At 34.8% G+C, this 17,576-nt stretch overlaps 3 protein-coding genes across 11 annotated transcripts in view; all 3 read left to right on the forward strand.

The window, feature by feature from the left end:
- Window positions 1–13,740, forward strand: part of LOC126702345 (2-alkenal reductase (NADP(+)-dependent)-like) — a 65,539-nt gene extending 51,799 nt beyond the window's left edge. The window contains exon 6 of the transcript XR_007647730.1: window positions 13,587–13,740. The gene's annotated coding sequence lies outside the window, so the exon portion shown is untranslated. The remainder of the gene's footprint in view (window positions 1–13,586) is intronic.
- Window positions 1–17,576, forward strand: part of LOC126702341 (2-alkenal reductase (NADP(+)-dependent)-like) — a 141,443-nt gene that overhangs the window by 81,692 nt on the left and 42,175 nt on the right. For 2 of the 9 annotated variants that reach the window (XM_050401019.1, XM_050401025.1), the window contains one exon: window positions 12,773–12,938. The exons of 4 other annotated variants lie outside the window; for them this stretch is intronic. In XM_050401019.1, coding sequence (XP_050256976.1) covers window positions 12,773–12,796 — 24 coding nt within the window. In that variant the 3' untranslated portion in view covers window positions 12,797–12,938. Of the gene's footprint in view, window positions 1–10,638; window positions 10,725–12,418; window positions 12,939–13,012; window positions 13,241–17,576 lie in introns of those variants that run through there. 3 more of the 9 variants (XR_007647727.1, XR_007647728.1, XM_050401024.1) reach the window with 3 other exon arrangements.
- LOC126702338 (uncharacterized) lies at window positions 6,944–9,307 on the forward strand. Its single transcript, XM_050401014.1, has 2 exons — window positions 6,944–8,567; window positions 8,660–9,307. The coding sequence occupies exons 1-2, from the start codon at window positions 6,986–6,988 to the stop codon at window positions 9,001–9,003; spliced, it is 1,926 nt and encodes a 641-aa protein (XP_050256971.1). The 5' UTR covers window positions 6,944–6,985; the 3' UTR covers window positions 9,004–9,307.

Consider the following 17,576-nt stretch of genomic DNA (forward strand, 5'->3'; position numbering starts at 1 on the left):
TGCACTCCCACCGAATTTCTTCAATTTCAGCCTCACGGAATGGCTAAAGTGCAGGTCCACCTCCTCCCCTGATATCCCGTCTTAGCTGAACACTCCTTGGTCCATAACCTTACCTCTTACCGTGTGGTCTATCTGGTCAGCCCGTAACAAGTACGTCATGGAAGCTCAACCCTTCGTGGCCCACATAGTCATGGAAAAAAATAAAAGCTCTTACTTAGGAAAGCATTCACACTCTCCCTCCCAAGTGATCCAACATGAAAAATAGTGTTACTCATGTTGGTTGGAAACCCCCTGCCTTCAGATTCTTTAAATTGAATACGAATGGGTCAACTAGAAGAAACTCGGGTATGGCCTCGACAGATGATTTGATAAGAGACCACAACGGAATGTGGATTGGCAGCTTCATCAGAAACATTGGCTTTACCTACTTTATGGCAGCAGAGCTATGGGATTTAACGGATGGTCCTGTCGTAGCCAAGAACTTAAACATTAGGAAGCTTCTAATAGAAATTGATGCTCAAACTATAGTGAATGTGATAAATTCCCATAATTCTTGTTCTGACTCTTCTCACCCTTATTCAAACATTATTAATGACTACAGGTCCCTCCTCTAGTGTTTTGAGGAAGCTTGGATTGACCATATTCACCACGTAGGAAATCATTGTGCGGATATTTTGGCAAAGGAAGGTATTTATAATGCTAGCTCTCTCTATTTACATTCCAATCCCCCTTTTTGTATTTTGTATCAGCTTGTAGCTAACGCTTGGGGTGTTATATACCCTAGACTTTATAATCCTTAGCTTGTTTTAATGAAATTCCAGTTTACCAAAAAAAGAAAAGTTGTCTACGTGTTGTTCACATAAGTGAGCCCCACCAATTATAATGTATTTACAACAATGCCTTTAAGCATTGTTACTCAAAAACTAAAAACTAAGCATGGCAATTGTTAAGCACTTGACTCGACCATAATGGGTTGGGTTTCATCTGACCTACAAAATAGCAGGGTTGGGTTTGAGTTTTTAAAATAAATCCTAAAGCGGGTTTAGGTTAGGTTCGGGTTTTAATGATTCACGAACCCAACCCATTAAAGTAAAATTACCAAAAGACCTAATATATGTGTGTGTGTGTGTGTGTGTGTGTGTGTAAAAACTAATTTATAAAACCTTAATCCTATCTCATTCTCTCAATCTCATTTGAGCCGCCAACCAGCCTCTCTTAATCTCTAGTCACTCTCACCCACACAGCCACACGGCCACGACCACAGCCTCACTCACAATCGTGTGGCTGTGTGGGTGAGAGTGACTAGAGTTTAACCCCCTTAACTCCTCAAGTCGTCACTCTTACTGACCCACACAGCCATACTCACAGCCTCACCGCCGCCCCCCTCAGTCACTCCCATTCTCCCTCCTCTCCATGCCTTCACCTCGCTGTCGATGCCAACTCCCCCTCTATTACTGACTCACCAGCTCACCGTAACTCACTCTTAATGATTTGAATTCGTTCTCCACCATTTTTTTGGGGTTTATTGCCATTCCTGTTTCTTAATGATATCTTCTTCTTCTTCTTCTTCTTCTTCTTCTTCTTCTTCTTCTCTCTCTCTCTCTCTCTCTCTCTCTCTCTCTCTCTCTCTCTCTCTCTCTCTCTCTCTCTCTCTCTCTCTCTCTCTCTCTCTCTTTTGTGGTTTTTGTGTTTGTGCTTGTATTAGTATTTGTGTTTATGATTTTGAAAGGGAAAATCATAAATTTGAAATTTTTGTGTATGTGATTTTCATGTTTGTGTTTGTGTTTGTGATTTTGAAAGGGAAAATTTTAAATCTGAAATTTTTGTGTTTGTGTTTGTGATTTTGAAAGGGAATTCATTAATACAATTTTTGTCTCAACTAATAAAAAATAGCAATTTGGCTTTGATTTAGTTGAGTTTGCATTGATTCAATCAGGGATGGAGCCAGAAAGTTTTGTTTGAGGGGCCAAGTTGCTGCACTAATATATTTATTAAGACAATCCCCACACACATATATACATACACTTTTTTATTTGATAAGTTATATATATACATACAAAAAAAAAAAAAAAGAGTTTAGTATTTTCAATGCCATCTTTCATAAACTAAAATTTATTTTTTACCATTTTCATAGTGAAATTCTTAAAAAATTTCATTTTCAATACAAATGATCAAATTGTACACTAAAGTAAAAAATATTTCAATTGAACTAATGAAATTTTCAAAAACATGAATGATCCAAAAATTGGAGGAATAATTTAGACTCCAAACATATTTGAAGCTATCTTATTCTAACTCATTATGTGTGACAATTAAAAAAACATTTCATTTGTAGTTTTAGTCACAATATTTTTTAATGAGTCATTGACTTGTTAATCGTCACATAATGGGTTGAAAATGATAGCTCTAAACATGTTTGGTGCCAAACTTTATCAAATATTTAAAAGAAATAAGAGCACATTTTGCAATAAAAATAAAATTGAGAAAAATAAAGTTATGTCTCTATAACTATTACACAAGTTATTTTTTAAAAGCATTATTGGACTAATTTAAATATTTGGAGGGCAAACTCTTATTTTTGTAAGCTAAGTTTTAAAAATGTTTAAATAATTAAGGAAAATTTCAAAATTTTGTTGTGGGGGGGGGGGGGGTGTGGAGGACTTGCAAAAAGTGAGATGAGCCGAAAAGGAAAGAGAGTGAGATGAGACAAATAAATAAATAATTATTTTCTGTTCATGTCAGAAAAGTTACACTTTTTCTTCCAAATGTATCCACATATCAAACACACAATTATATATATATATTTTTTACTTTTAAAGAATGTTTATAGAAATATGGTACTAAATACATGTTTTGCATAATGAGATAAAAATGAGAGAAAATAAATTTTTTTTAATCCTCTCATTTTTTTACTCCTTCAACCAAATAGACCCTTAAGAGCATCCATAGCAATGGAATTAAAAATTTAGTAATTTAACTCCACTAAAAGTTACTTTATCTATTTTACCTACACACAGGCTATAGTAGTGGATCTATTTTAGTTTTTAACACAATAAAATAATATAAATATCACAATAAAATAATATATTTACTACAATAAAATAATCTATCTCACTACAATAAAAACATCACAAACCGATCCACTAACATGGCCAACCAAGAACAACCGCCCACAACCACCCACGAACAACTAGCAAGCCAAGAACAACCACCCACAACCATTGCCAAAAATCCAAATTAGCCAAAAACTACCACACAAATCACCACCAACACAGCCACACTACCACTGACCCACGAAACTCAGCCACCATGAAACCTAGCCAAACCGTCATCACGAAACCCAAAGAAACCCATGAAATCTAGCCACAGCCACGAAATCCAACCACGAAATCCGCAGCGCTCTTGAGTTCGATGGAGGCGGTGCTGGTGGAGCTTGGATCGACGATGAAACTTAGGTCGGCAATGGAGCTTGGATCGGCAGTGAGATGGAGGACTAGGCTTGTCAGCGTTGGGTGAGCGGTGAGATGGAGGACTGGGCGGGATGGGTCGGTGGCGTGGGACGATAACATGGGCGATGACGATGAAGATCCAGAATAGATTGGCGAAGCAGAGAGTAGATGAGGGAGAGAAAAAAAAATTGAGAAGGAAAGAGGAAGAAAGAAGAGAAACCGGAGAGAGAGAGAGAGAGAGAGAGATAATGGAAGAGGAGAGAGAAATTTAATAAAATAATATTTTTTTTAACTCTCATGAACAATGCACATCTATTTATAGATGTGCACTGTAGCAATGGAGCTAAAAAAATAGATTTAGCTCCACTACTGAGTGCTAATTTTGAGGTTTAAAGAGTTAAAATATAGTAATATAGCATCATTACTGTTAGTGCTCTAACAAACACAATTTTCAGTTTAAACACTGAAAATTATGATTGAAGTTGTCTACCAAACTGGCCCGGGTGTCTTATTCTAGATGGATTGTGTATATAATAACAAATAAAAAGTGGAAATCATGGAGGCCAGGGCAATTTTTTTCGTAACCCCTAACCAGCTTACGTTACCCTTTCTTTTTATTTTTTTGATGAAACTCACGTTACCTTTGTTGGGACGAATTCCAAAATGAGTGTCGCCATCAAAAGAGACGTCTTTATTTTGATGTAGCCCAAGAGATAATAACGCCGCTTGGAGTATCTAGTAAAAAAAATAATAATAATAATTCTATACTTATACAATTTACTAAAAAAAAAATTATAAATAAACAAAAGGCACTGCCAATTTAAAAATTGTATATTGTTGATTAAAGATATGTGTAAAAATGTACGTGGGTGAAAAAGTATATAGTAATACGTATAATATTGTTTAAAAATTGAAAATTGTTGTTTCAAAACACGTACCAAAAACCCCCTAGAGAGAGCAGAACTTCTAGAGAGATATACAGTGCCCCTTGACATCCTCGTTGCTTGTAAGTTTCCTTGACTGGTAGCTGGTATGTTTCGGTTTTGATTTTTTGATTTTGATTTTTATATATATATATTTTTTCCGTTCGTGCGGTGTGATTGTATATATGTATATTTCATTTTTTTTTTCACCTCTTATTGGTTTCAATATGAGTGTTCCTCTTTTGAATTTAGGTTTAGATCTCCCTTGGAAACCACTGCTGCTAACCCACCGATTGCAGACCACTATTCACAAGTATTTCTTGCCTTGGATATTCTATTTGAGAAAGTCTATAGACAAAAAAAAAAAAAAATTTGACAACAAATTTGAAACCAGACACGACTAGGTTAAAAAAAAGTGAAAAAAGTGAGTTTGCAAACTTAATTGGTGTGAAAAATGTTATAGCATTACTCTAATTTTTAATTTTTTTTTGCGTACGTAGCATTATTCTAATCTATCTAATTTTTATACAATCAGCCAATGGTTTATTAAAAGAACAACAGGCGGAATTTACTCTTTCTAAAGTGTCCCACTGTTTAAAAGGAGTTCCGTTGGCTGTAAATGCCTATCGTTTGTGTTATGATGAGACATAAATGATACCTTCTAAAAAAGTCTGGGAAATTTGTCTCTAGTCAGATTCTTTTCTTAAGGGTCTACTTGCAAGCACAGAATTGCTCAGAGTAAGTCTCGAATGGGTGTCCTTTTTATTTATTCCCTTTTATTTGTGTTATGGTAGGGTCTAAGTGAGGTGAATAGATGAATGGGTGTGAAAAAGTCTGGGGAATTTTTTGTCTCTGATTCTTTTCTTAGGAGTAAGCACACAAAATGAGCATAAGCATAGAATATATGTGAATGGGTGTGAGAAATGAGGGATTTTTTTCTGTCTCCTAGAACGACTCTTTGCTTAAGAAATATTCCGTAAGCACAAAATTTCCTTTCATTTGTGTTATTTTAGGACTAAAGTCTCTTAAGCACATAATTGCTTTTCATTTGTGTTATGGTGTGGCCCTAAGTAAGGTGAGTACACGAGTGGGCATGAATAAGTCGCGGAAGTTTCTCTCTCTAGTAACTAGTAAGACTCTTTTCTTAAGAGTAAGTCTGTAAGAACAGATTTGCCGTTCATTTGTGTTATGATTGAGGCCTAGGAGAGGTGAATGGATGGGTGGGTGTGAAAAAGTTGATATCCCTAGTAGGACTCTGTTCTTAAGCGTAAGTTTGTAAGCACAAAATGACCTTTCATTTATGTTATGGTGGGCCCAAGTGAGGTGAATACATGAGTGGGTGCGAAAAAGTCGATTTTTTTTTTGTCCCTACTCTTTTCTTAAGGGTAAGCTCGTAAGCATATAAATTGCCTTTAATTTGTGCCATGGCAGGGCCTAAGTGAGGTAAATTCATAAATGCGTGTGAAACAAGTTGGGAGATCTTTCAATGTCCTTAGCCCCACTCTTTTCTTAAGAGTAAGTCTACAAGTACGTAATTTCTTTTCATTTGTGTTATTGTAGAGCCTAAGTGTGGTGAATACGTGAGTGGGTGTGAAATAGTAGAGTAGGTTTTTTTTTTTTAGTCCTTCAAGCAGGACTCTTTTCTTAAGATTTTAGTCTCTTAAGTACAAAATTTGCGTTTCATTTGTGTTGTGGTGGGATCTAAGTGAGGTAAATGGGTGTTAAAAAGTCGAGTAATTTTTCTGTCTCCGTAGTTTCTTGAGAACAAGTCTGTAAGCACATAATTGCCTTTAATTTTTGTAATGGTGGGACCTAAGTGAGGTGTATTTATGAGTGGGTGAGAAAAGTCTGAATTTCCATCTATCTAGCAGGACTCTTTTTTCTTCTCTTAATCTTGCCGCTGTCCATTGACTTCATCTCCATTTGCTAGCTATCAGAGTAAGTGTTGTTTGAATTGTCTTTCATGCTATTTTGTTTTCCTGAGCAATTAGTTTCTTAACACAACAAAAGGCAGGAAGCTAATCGAGCTCCTCAATTATCACTATGTATATGATTAAGATTGAGATGGAGATGCTTCCTACCAATTAGTAATTACATTCGGAGGCCCATTTTGGTGAAGTGTGGCCTGCTATTTATATGACTACGTGAATATACTATTGATAAATTGTTTTAATATTTTGTATTTCATATGATCACCTGCTATTGTTATGTACTTGCAACTAAATGACAAATAATCAATCACAATCTACCACGTAGGATAGTTGTGGCTTGGTTTATTGTACTAAAATTACTCTTCACCTTTTTACCTTTTATTATCCATTACAATAGTTTATATATGCAATTTGATTTGACTATTTTATATTAGGGACCAAATTGATCAGTTTTGAAAAGTCTTAGACTTTGGTTGGCATTAGCCCAAACCTCAAGGTATGTGAATATATTTGCCCTATATATTATATCTATGTATGATTGATAGAATGAGATATAAACTAAATATTTTAATATTTAAAAGAAATAGAATAAAGTAATTTTTGTTCATTTATATTGTTGTCCAGATTAATTTATATTTGATTCTAATATTATATTATTTTCTTTTTTTAAGGAAAAAGAAATATGGTTCGAAAGAAAGATCGATTTTGGAGGTATGTTGAAAACCTAGATGGCCGTTTCAAATGTAACTTTTGTCGACGTGATTTTGCTGGGGGTGCTTCTAGGATTAAATTTCACTTGGCAGGAGTTAAAGGTCATGCTATAGATATTTGTGCCAATGTGCCTAAAGATGTTCAAAAAGAAGCTTATCTAGTAATTGGAGGGAGTAATAAAAAACTTAAGAGTGCATCAAGTTCAAGCAATGCTAAAGAGAGTAAAACCACTTCGTGTTCAATATCGAGAGACCTATGCCATGCTACCAATTCAAAGATGTGTGTTAAAAAAGATAAGAGTGCAGTGGATAAATTGCTTGCCCGACTTCTTATGGTAAATAACATATCATTTGATGTTGTTCAAACGACATCCTTTATTCACTTTGTGCAAGGTGTTGCTGATTATGGTCCTGAATATAAGTTACCCTCTAATTTGACTCTGCACAGGAAGTTAATACCAAATTTGAAGGTCGAAGTTGAAGAGTATATTAGAAGAATTAAGAATTCTTGGTCGGTAACTGGTTGTACTCTTATGTCATGCATATGGAGTGATTTGGATCAGAGAGCATTTATCAATATTAATGCAAAATCTCCTAGTGGAGCAATATTTTTGAAGTCATTTGAAGTTTCAAAGGATAAAATAACAGCACTATATATTAAAGACATCATTTCTTCCGTAATTGAAGAAATTGGGTCTGATAATGTTGTTCAATTAATCATTGATAATACTACAAATTTTGAGTTTGCTGGAGACATGCTTATTGGCAAGTACCCTCGGTTGTACAAAACCCGATGTGCTACTTATGGCATTCAATTGCTTTTGAAGGATATATGTGAGGAAGTTGATTGGGTGCAGAAGGTAATTAGTGATGCAAAATCAATTGTTTCATATATGTATATGGATAGTATCATTTTGTCACTCATGAGAGAGTACACAAACCATAAAGAATTGAAACATCTTGGTACAGGTAGGTCTTCTAGCTTCTTGATGCTTCAATCTATTTTGAATGTTCGAGATGAATTGCAGTTACTTGTTGCATCTTCCCAGTGGAAAGAATTGAATCATAATGAAAAGGGCATCAGTAAAGAAGCGGTTGCTAGTATTATCCAAAGCACAGAATTTTGGAGTCAAGGGAAAGAGGCGCTACTAGTTTTGGAGCCTTTGGTTTGTGTTCTTCGATTGGTAGATAGTGATCGGTCAACTGCAGGATACTTATATGAAGCAATGGAAATGGCAAAAGAAGCAATTAAGCAACAATGTGCTAGCAATCAAGACAAATATATGCAGATATGGGAGTTAGTTAATCGTAGGTGTACTGAAAATATAATCCACCCAATTCATGCTGCTGCGACATTTTTGAATCCATCCTACTTGTGTAGTGAGAAATTTAAAGAGAACAGTGAGATAAAAGATGGTATAAGTTTCATTTTGGAGAATTTGGTGGCTATTGAAGAAAGGGAAGATTTCATGAAACAAGTGCAACTTTATGGCAATAAAGTACCAAGCTTGTTTACAGTTACAGCTAAGACAATGGTGAAAACATCTCATCCTAGTAAGTTCAATAGCTTTGATATAGTTTTAATATTAAACTATGTAATTTTTTGATAAATTTTATGAGTATATAAATTGTAATTTTATTTGTAGGAATATGGTGGGATTTCTGTGGAGATCGTCTTCCTATCTTACAAAGGTATGCCATTCGAATTTTGAGTCAACCTTGTAGTTCATCCTCATGTAAGCGTAATTGGAATGCATTTGAGGTAGCACAAACAAAGAAGACAAACATGTTGACATTTGAGATGTTGGACAATAGGGTGTATGTAAGATTGAACTCAATGATGATGGAGAAATTTAACACTGGTGAATCTCTAGACTTGGAGCCAATTTATCTTGACAAACTTAATGAGCTTCCTGAATATGTTGATCATGAACAATTTTGGGAGGATGATGCATTCAGTGGAGTAGTTGAAAAGGTTATTGATGACTAAGTATGCATTTGGATCACTCCCTGCGTCTGTGTTTGATGCATTTCAGCCGGTTTTTTTTTTTTTTTTTTTTTAAACCAGCGCCTCCCATGAACAGTGCAAATAGGCAAATGTACAGTGTTTTCATTAATGAACAGTAAACAGGAAATATTTTTTTATTTTTTTCAGTTTTCATTTTCAGCAAAATAAGCGGTATCCAAACGCATCCTAATTACTTAGGATCAATTATTTGAGACGTTTTAATTAACTAAAACTTTATAAATGGTGTTTAATTGTTTATCAAGGATATTGTAGTAATTTTCTTTTCTAGTGTAGATTATTTCAAATTGAGTTGTTAAGACTTCACTATGTGATTGAAATACAATGATCATTGTATTTATCTAAAATAAATTATGAAAAAAATTTCCATATATATATATATATATTAAATTTTACTGTGTTATGCCATATATTATTTCTGAATTATTCCAAATTCTTGAAACATACTTTAAAAGGGGCTGAATTATACCTGTCCTGTATTGAGTGTAACTTATGCTCATCATATTCTACTAACTATTAATTATTGTAGGAAAAAATGTCACACAAGTATCTATCTCTAGCTCCAGTTCTATATGGTTGTTTATTTCTACTAGATGCATTCTCTATTTTTGGCGAAACGTTCCATACTAGTCCGTACTAGTTTCTCGTGTAAGGGAAGAAAGAAAATATGTCTGAAATTTTCCTGTATTGTCATGGTGGGAGTTTAACACTCATTGATACTACTATCAGTACGAGCTTCATTTATTAAAAATGGCAAGTGATGGTGATGATGAGCAAGTGAGCAACAAGCAAGTGATCTTAAAGAACTATGTCACTGGTTCTCCTAAAGAATCAGACATGTACGTGAGTAGCAATGGTACCATAAAGTTGAATATCCCAGAAGGTACTAATGGGGTTGTGGTGAAGAATCTCTACATGTCTTGTGATCCCTACATTCTTATCCAAATGAAGAAGCCCGACACAAACTCCTTGAAGTCCCCCGATTCAGTAAGTCAATGCTAGATTTATTTTGTTTGTTTGGGTGTTAGTAGTAGTACAAATTATGAAAATGTAACTTTTCTTTCTAAAGTTAGACCTGGAATAACTAACTCAACTGAACTTTTTTTCTAACAGGAAAACATGATATGGTATCGAGGGTCATAATATTAATAAAGTGTTATACTAAGTTGTGACATGAATCCATCTTCTAAATTTTACCAACAACCTTGTAGCTCAGCTGATACTTAACACACTTTTGAATTGTGAAATCATTTGTCAATTAAATACATTCAAAATACAATTTAATTTACAATACAGAGATAAAGATATGATGTAAATCTGTGTTCCATAATTGCCAACCTACATTTGATCCAATTTATTGCAAATAGTTGCAAGTCACAGTCGATTTCTAAAATTACTATTTAAATTTGATTATTATAGCTCTTTTGCCTAACTAGAAGCTTAAATTTAATTACATCTACTATCTATAATGAAGGGGATTCATATTGATCTTGTTTCAGTTGTGTACTTTAATAATGACCTTCATGTTGAATCATACAGGCACTTACTGGATTTGGCGTGGCTAAAGTTTTGGATTCTAGAATCCAAATTTCAAGAAAGGTGACTTAGTTTGGGGAATAACAGGATGGGAAAAATATAGTTTAATTACAGATTTTCAGAAAATGTTTAAAATCCAACACACTAATGTGCCACGTCCTACTATACTGGCATTCTTGGTAAGCCGATTTTCTTTCCCTTTTGATATATACTTGAGAGATGAATGTACAGTTATAGGAAACTAATTATTACTGTTATGGTGATATGTGAACCAAAGGAACAGATGGGATTTTCTTGATTGTTCTTGTTAAGTTTGGTCAAGATGATTCCGATTATCAGTAAGCAGATGCTGCATGTGACTATTGATACACACTTCTTTCCCGGTTGATCTACCTGCATGTGATATTCGTGTAAAATCTAATAATTTAAAGTAGCCTACCCCAGATGGCTTTCAAAATTCTCTCTCACAATCATAAATCAAGAATACAAAATTTTCTAATCATGAGTACCTTTTTATACATTTTAATAAAGTGGAGCAGCTGGTCAGCTGGTCAGCTGGAAGCAAAGAAAAGGTGATTTGCTGAATATGAGCGCTTGATGTTTCAATTCAATTAATATTTTTTTCCATTCTGTTTATAACATGATATACTCAATCCAATCGGTTGATTTCTTTGATCAATCTGCGTTTGATCCAAAGCAACTCTAACGTTGATATACTGTATCTTAATACCTAAATGAGCAACTCTCTTCTCTAATGGTTAGAGCATAACTGAGTTTGTCTTGCTACATATATTAGTGTACAAAGAACCAGTGAAAGATTGCTTTTTGCCTGATTTGCCATGTCCATAAGGACCAAAAAATAGAAGGAACAAGAAATTTGAAATGTTTCGCAATAGTTGACAGAACACTCTGGTCATTTCTAATACTCATTTGAAGGGTATAAATTCTATTTTCTTTACCTAAGGCTAAGATTAGCACAGAACTATTTGGTTGTTATGCATTTTTTATATTAAGTATAAACATATATGTTAATGATATGAACATTCTTTTCCTATCCTGTAACTAAATATTTGCCAGTAACATGCAAAAGAAAAAATGTTCAGAGCAAAATATGCCACCCTTGTCCATTCTCACAAATCATAACAGATATTGATCACCCTTGCATACTTTGGCAATTTTTAATCTTCTTTAGGAGTTGTTGTGCCTGGCCAGAGTGGGCAGCCTCACTAACATTTTTCTATTTGTTTTTTCCCTGTTCTGCAACAAGGTTGATTTGCTGAAGAACAAATTAACATTTGACGAGGCTTTCAACTATAAAGAAGAGCCTGACTTTGATGCAGCTTTGAAAAGGTTGGTAGTAATATATGTTCTAATTAGAATTATAAAATTTGATTTCCCTCTTTGACAGAGTCACTGGTTTGATACCGAAGTAAACATTGGACATCCTTGTTCTTAAGAATGTGGACATCCCTTCATATATATATATATATATATATATATTTTTTTTTTTTAAGCCTTGGAAACTTTAAAGTAAAAAAAAAAAAAGTTATATTGAGGATTAATTTTTCTATTTCACTATTATCTAAGTCCAAGACTGACACTTCTTTTCAATTGCTAAATATAGCATGTTGTGATTAGAGCATCTCTTTTACATGGTACCACCACTAACACCCCTTTTATCATGAACCGATCATCACAGATCATGTCAACAGTTCTGAAAGATGTTTTGTCCCTATACTTATTTTTTAGTTTTAATCTATGTCCTTGAGAAACCAAGAGTGACTGCTCTTTCATTTGTATATCTGGTACTTAAATCTAGAGGGTTGCTGTGTTTTTCTTGCAGATACTTTCCAGAAGATATTGATATTTATTTTGAGAATGTTGGGGGAAAGATGCTTGATGCCGTGCTACTCAACATGAGGGTCCATGGTCGCGTTGCTGTATGTGGAATGATCTTACAGTACAACCTTGAGCAGCCTGAAGTTTGCACCATATAATGAGTGTGGTTTGGAAACAGATCCAGATAGAAGGATTCCTTGTTTTTGATTACTACCACCTCTATCCAAAGTTTCTGGAGTTTGTTCTGCCTTACATCAAAGAGGGAAAGATTACTTATCTGGAAGATATAGCTGAAGGCCTCGAGAGTGCCCCAGAAGCAATGGTAGGGCTCTTCTCTGGCCGTAATGTTGGAAAACAGGTAGTGGTAGTTGCTCATGAATGAATGACTTTGTATACAACCTCATGGTCCAAAAACTCTAGGTCCAGGTGGATTATTTACTGCAAATGTATCTTCTATTGGATTTTGTTGGTAACAATATAGTTTTATATCCTTAATAAAGTGTCATGTTGTTGGAGTTGAGTATGCTCATAACTATCAACTGTCATGAATCATGTTACATCAATTCATTTGAGTTGAAAGTACTAATTTGTTTCTCAGAATGACACTTCATACAAATGGAGTAAAGTTTCTTTCGGATCCCAATATTGAATATGAGCCCATTTGTTTACATCAAAGAAATTGTACCTGTAATAGAGTACACCCAACATGAGGGCCCATGGTCACATTGCGGTTTACTTTGAGAATGTTGGGGGAAAAATGCTTGATGCAGTGCTACTCAACATGAGGGCCTATGGTTGCATTGCGGTTTGTGGCATGATCTCACAGTACAACGACATGCCAGAAGGTGTGCACAATTTAATGCATCTGATTTACAAAAGGGTTCATATAAAAGGATTTGTGGTTTTTGATTACTATCACCTCTATCTGAAGTTTCTGTACTTGGTTCTGCCTCACATTGCTGAAGGGAAGATTGTATTTTTGGAAGAGATAGCTGAAGGCCTTCAGAGTAGCCCAGCAGCACTTGTTGGGCTATTTTCTGGCCTCAATGTTGGCAAACAGGTAATTTTAGTTGCTCGGGAATGATTTGACTTCATGACCAAAATCTTTAGGTCCTTTGGAGATTCCTACTGTGTATGAACCTTTGCATCTACACCTTTTGTGGATGATTCAGGTCTTGGTGTTCATGAAGAATTGAGTTTACTAAGTAGATGTAATGTCATTGGTGTCAAGAATTTCAGAAACAGCAGATCTTATTGATGTTACAAGCACAAATTCACTTCAACATACTAAGTTCATGCAATAATTCTTTTGCATTTTATGGGTCTGATCTATTCAATCTCAATCATGTGTTTCTATTACCACTGAACGGTGTTGACCACACTTCCAAGCCTATCAAAGAGACCTTTCCAAAAAAAAAAAAAAAACCCAAAAGATCTGGAATGAGCCCAAAATTCGTATGAAATGACTCATTTACCCTCCAATCCACATCTCCTAAATTGTCCCTTTTATTGGGTTCTTCCTTTCACATGTGAACCTGGTCCACGTAGCAGATAGGAATATTAAAAAAATAAAGTTAGATTGAAAATTCTTCATTAATTGGTGTTGGACCTTATGGGCTTTGTCTATTTAATTTTACAAGCCCATGTTGTGCCAAAAATGTCTCAATAGTTACAAACTTATTTAACTGCAAACATTCAAAACAATATCAACACAAGGTTGTAGACAGTGACACAACTGAAAATCAAAACAAATGAACCACTAAAGAGTTTCTAGAAATTTAAGTAAAGTTCCATTATTTATCTTAGTATATAACTAATTAATGACCCATTCGTTACACAGTTTTATTATAAATTTATATAATATAATAACAAAAGGAATAAATTGTATTAATGTAACAATAATCAAATATAAAATTATAACACCTCAATGAAAAATACCAATTGTGCTATAATGAGACTTGTAGTTATATGTATCGAATTTTTTACATTAGAATATATTTTTAGTAGCCAAATTGGCCACAAAATGGACAAAGTTGAGCTACAAAATTTGTTGTAGCCTTGAGCTACAAAATTTGTTGTAGCCTTAGGCTACAATCTACTCAATATCTTTTTGTTGATGGTAAATTTTGATAAATCCACCATTAGATTACATCTTCTTTAAATATCCTCCATGCTTGTAAAACTTCTAGAAAATTAAAGATCAATAGCTATGTCATCAATAAATTGTTTAAATGGCAAGTTTTTATAGTTTAAAATTATGTATAAAATATAAGCTTATAGATCATATAGTAAATAATATTCGATTGACGCAAAATTTGATATGTATATTAAAAGTGTAAAGAGCATGCAATTCAACAGTTAGATTTTCAAAATATGAAGTAATGTATATTTTATTAAGTAAAGTTGTAGCCTAAGGCTGTAACTAATTTTGTAACTAAACTTTGTCCTTATAAAAGGGGGAGAGAACATTTGGAAAATCAATCTCTCTATCTCTCTCTCCTTCTTTTTAATTCTCTTAGAGTTCTAACCCTTTGAGGGATTATCTCCCTTTGGCTGAGGAGTCTTTTCAGAGCACTTTCCTAGATCTTCCTAGGTAGTTTCTCTAACTTGGCCGAGGTGCATTAGACCTAGGACTCCCTTTAGCTGAGGAGATTTTCCAAAGCACTCTCTTAGACCTTCCTAGGTAGTCATTCTGACTTGGCCAAGGTGCATTAGGACCGAGGACCCCCTTGGTGGAGGAGATTTTTCGGAGCACTCTCTTAGACCTACCTAAGTACCCCCTTTGACTTGGCCAAGGTGCATTAGGCCAAGGATTCCCTTTGGCCGAGGAGACTTTCCAGAGTACTCTTTCAAACCCTTCTAGGCAATCTCTTTGACTTGGTTGAGATGCATTAGGCCGAGAACTCCCTTTGGCCAAGGAGACTTTTCGGAGCACTCTCTCAAACCCTCCCAAGTAATCTCTCTGACTTGGTAGATGTGCATTAGGCCAAGGACTCCCTTTGACTAAGGAGACTTTTTGAAGCACTCTCTCAGACCCTCCTAGTTAATCACTTTAACTTGGCCGAGGTGCATTAGGTCAAGGTCTCCCTTTGATCGAGAGACTTTCTGGAGCACTCTCTCAGACCCTCCTAGATACCCCTTCTAATTTGGCTGAGGATTCTTTTTGGCCAAAGAGATTTTTTAGAGCATTCTTTCAAACCTTCCTAGGTACTCCCTCTGACTTGGCCGAGGTGTGTTAGGCCAAGGACTTTCGTTGGGCGATGAGACTTTCCGAAGCACCCTTTCAAACCTTCCTAGCTAGGTACCTTTCTGACTTGGCCAAGGTGCATTTGACCAAAAACTTTATTGGACATTCCTAGGTATACATTTTTTGATTTTATTAGGAACACACTCTAACTCTTTCAAGTACCTTCTACTGAGAACACCTTTTTGATGTCTCCTAATGTACTTAATTTCAACAAAACTTCCTTCAAGTAACAAAATTTATTGTAGGAAAGTCAACACCACCATATTTTTACCCAATATATATTGTGGGGCCAGAGAATTTATGACTCCATCCCACTTTACATTAGAGCCCAAGGCTCGAGCCGAGGATAGACATTGCCGAGGACATACAATGAAAGTCCGAATGGCCTAAGGATATAGCCGAGGACGATTTTGTCCTCGGTATCCTAGAACGCTCCTAAAAGAAAGGGCGAGCACAGTGTAGGAGCGGCCCAAGTAAAAGGCTGCCAATACTGTAATTAAGTACTCTACACTTGACAGGTCCATGCTCTTCACCATGCTCTTTAGCAACCACCCCCAACCACTTTGGGTATGGGCTGAAAAGACAAGTATCAACCCTAAAAAGCGAAACCTACACGTAGACGCATAAGAGAGGGGAAAAACTAGTATAAAAGGAGGGGGAGAAGCCAAGAAGAAGGGGGGGACAAATCGTCTCCCAGACCATGGAGCCCCAAAAAAGGAGAATAATAAGATCAGGAAGCTTCTCGGATGAGCTCTAAGGATCGGAGCCACTCAGGTCGTGCCGAAAAAAAAGTCTTGTTAGATACGCTGGGTTCATCCTAGTGCGATTACCATGAAAACCATGACTAACCACCGTCCGGTGACCAAGGCCTAGCTTTTCAGCCCACTCTCTACAAATTTATTGTTTGGGCCTTTAACGTTCAGACCCAACACACTAACTTGGGGTCGTTACAAATTGAGTCCTTACATATACATACATATAAATATATATATATATATATATATATATATAGCACTTACTACCGCAATAATAACTAGGTTCAGCCTCCAAAGAATCTTTGCTTCTAAGTTTCTAGAGTGATTATAAAGTAGCTAGAAGCATAGAAGACCAAAAAAAGGTTTATCCAAATTTTGTGAAGGTCTTGAATTAGCATAATAACGTTATTATAAAAAGTTTTTCATATCTTATACTAAACATTTAATAATTTATATTTTATTTTTGTTTATACTTATAGTTGACTTTTTATTAATGATATATTAAAATGATTAGTTCGTAAAAAATATTATATTTACTTTTGAATAATATTTAGAACAATGAGTAAAATAAATAAAAGGCCACGGAATCCAGTGATGCCGGGAGCAATAAGAAGACGAGTTTGATCAACACCTTCCCACCAAGCCATGTAAATTTAAGCATATAAACACCAATAAACTTAATGCTGTCATTAGTTTTGAAAAATCTATGTTCTTATTTCTTACAAACTAGTAGGTATTCAATTATTGGGTTTCAGTTAACTTAACTGGTAATGTTTTTTCCTATAAAAAAAAACGGGTAAAGTTTTTTATGGTTGAATAAGAGATCTGAAATTTAATTAGCGTCTACAACAAAAATTAATTGGTGTCTTTATCTAATAATAAAAAGTTATTATTAGAAATGGACGCCATAATTTAAAACTATCTTAAAAAAAAAAAATACTCAATTTATGGCTATTATTTGACCAAAGTCAAAGAAATTGACATTGTAAAAATTATAATTATTTTTTGACCGAACAATAATAGGATTTCAGCTATTAATATAATATTTGTCATAACTATATATGATCAGTTATAAGTAATAGAGGTATAGACGCATACGGGAAAATGGAGAGTTTGCAGTTAAGGGTTAGAATTTGCTTAAAGAATTTGCTTAAAAAGAA

This window comes from Quercus robur, chromosome 10, assembly GCF_932294415.1.
Source record: "Quercus robur chromosome 10, dhQueRobu3.1, whole genome shotgun sequence".
NCBI classification, from domain to species: Eukaryota; Viridiplantae; Streptophyta; class Magnoliopsida; order Fagales; family Fagaceae; genus Quercus; species Quercus robur.

What these genes read in the sequence shown, in the direction of transcription:
- LOC126702338 (XM_050401014.1), top strand. Translation starts at nt 6,986, where the DNA reads ATGGTTCGAAAGAAAGATCGATTTTGGAGGTATGTTGAAAACCTAGAT. An exon ending in GGTGAAAACATCTCATCCTA is followed by an intron (nt 8,568 to 8,659) that starts GTAAGTTCAATA and finishes TTTTATTTGTAG; the next exon opens with GAATATGGTGGGATTTCTGT.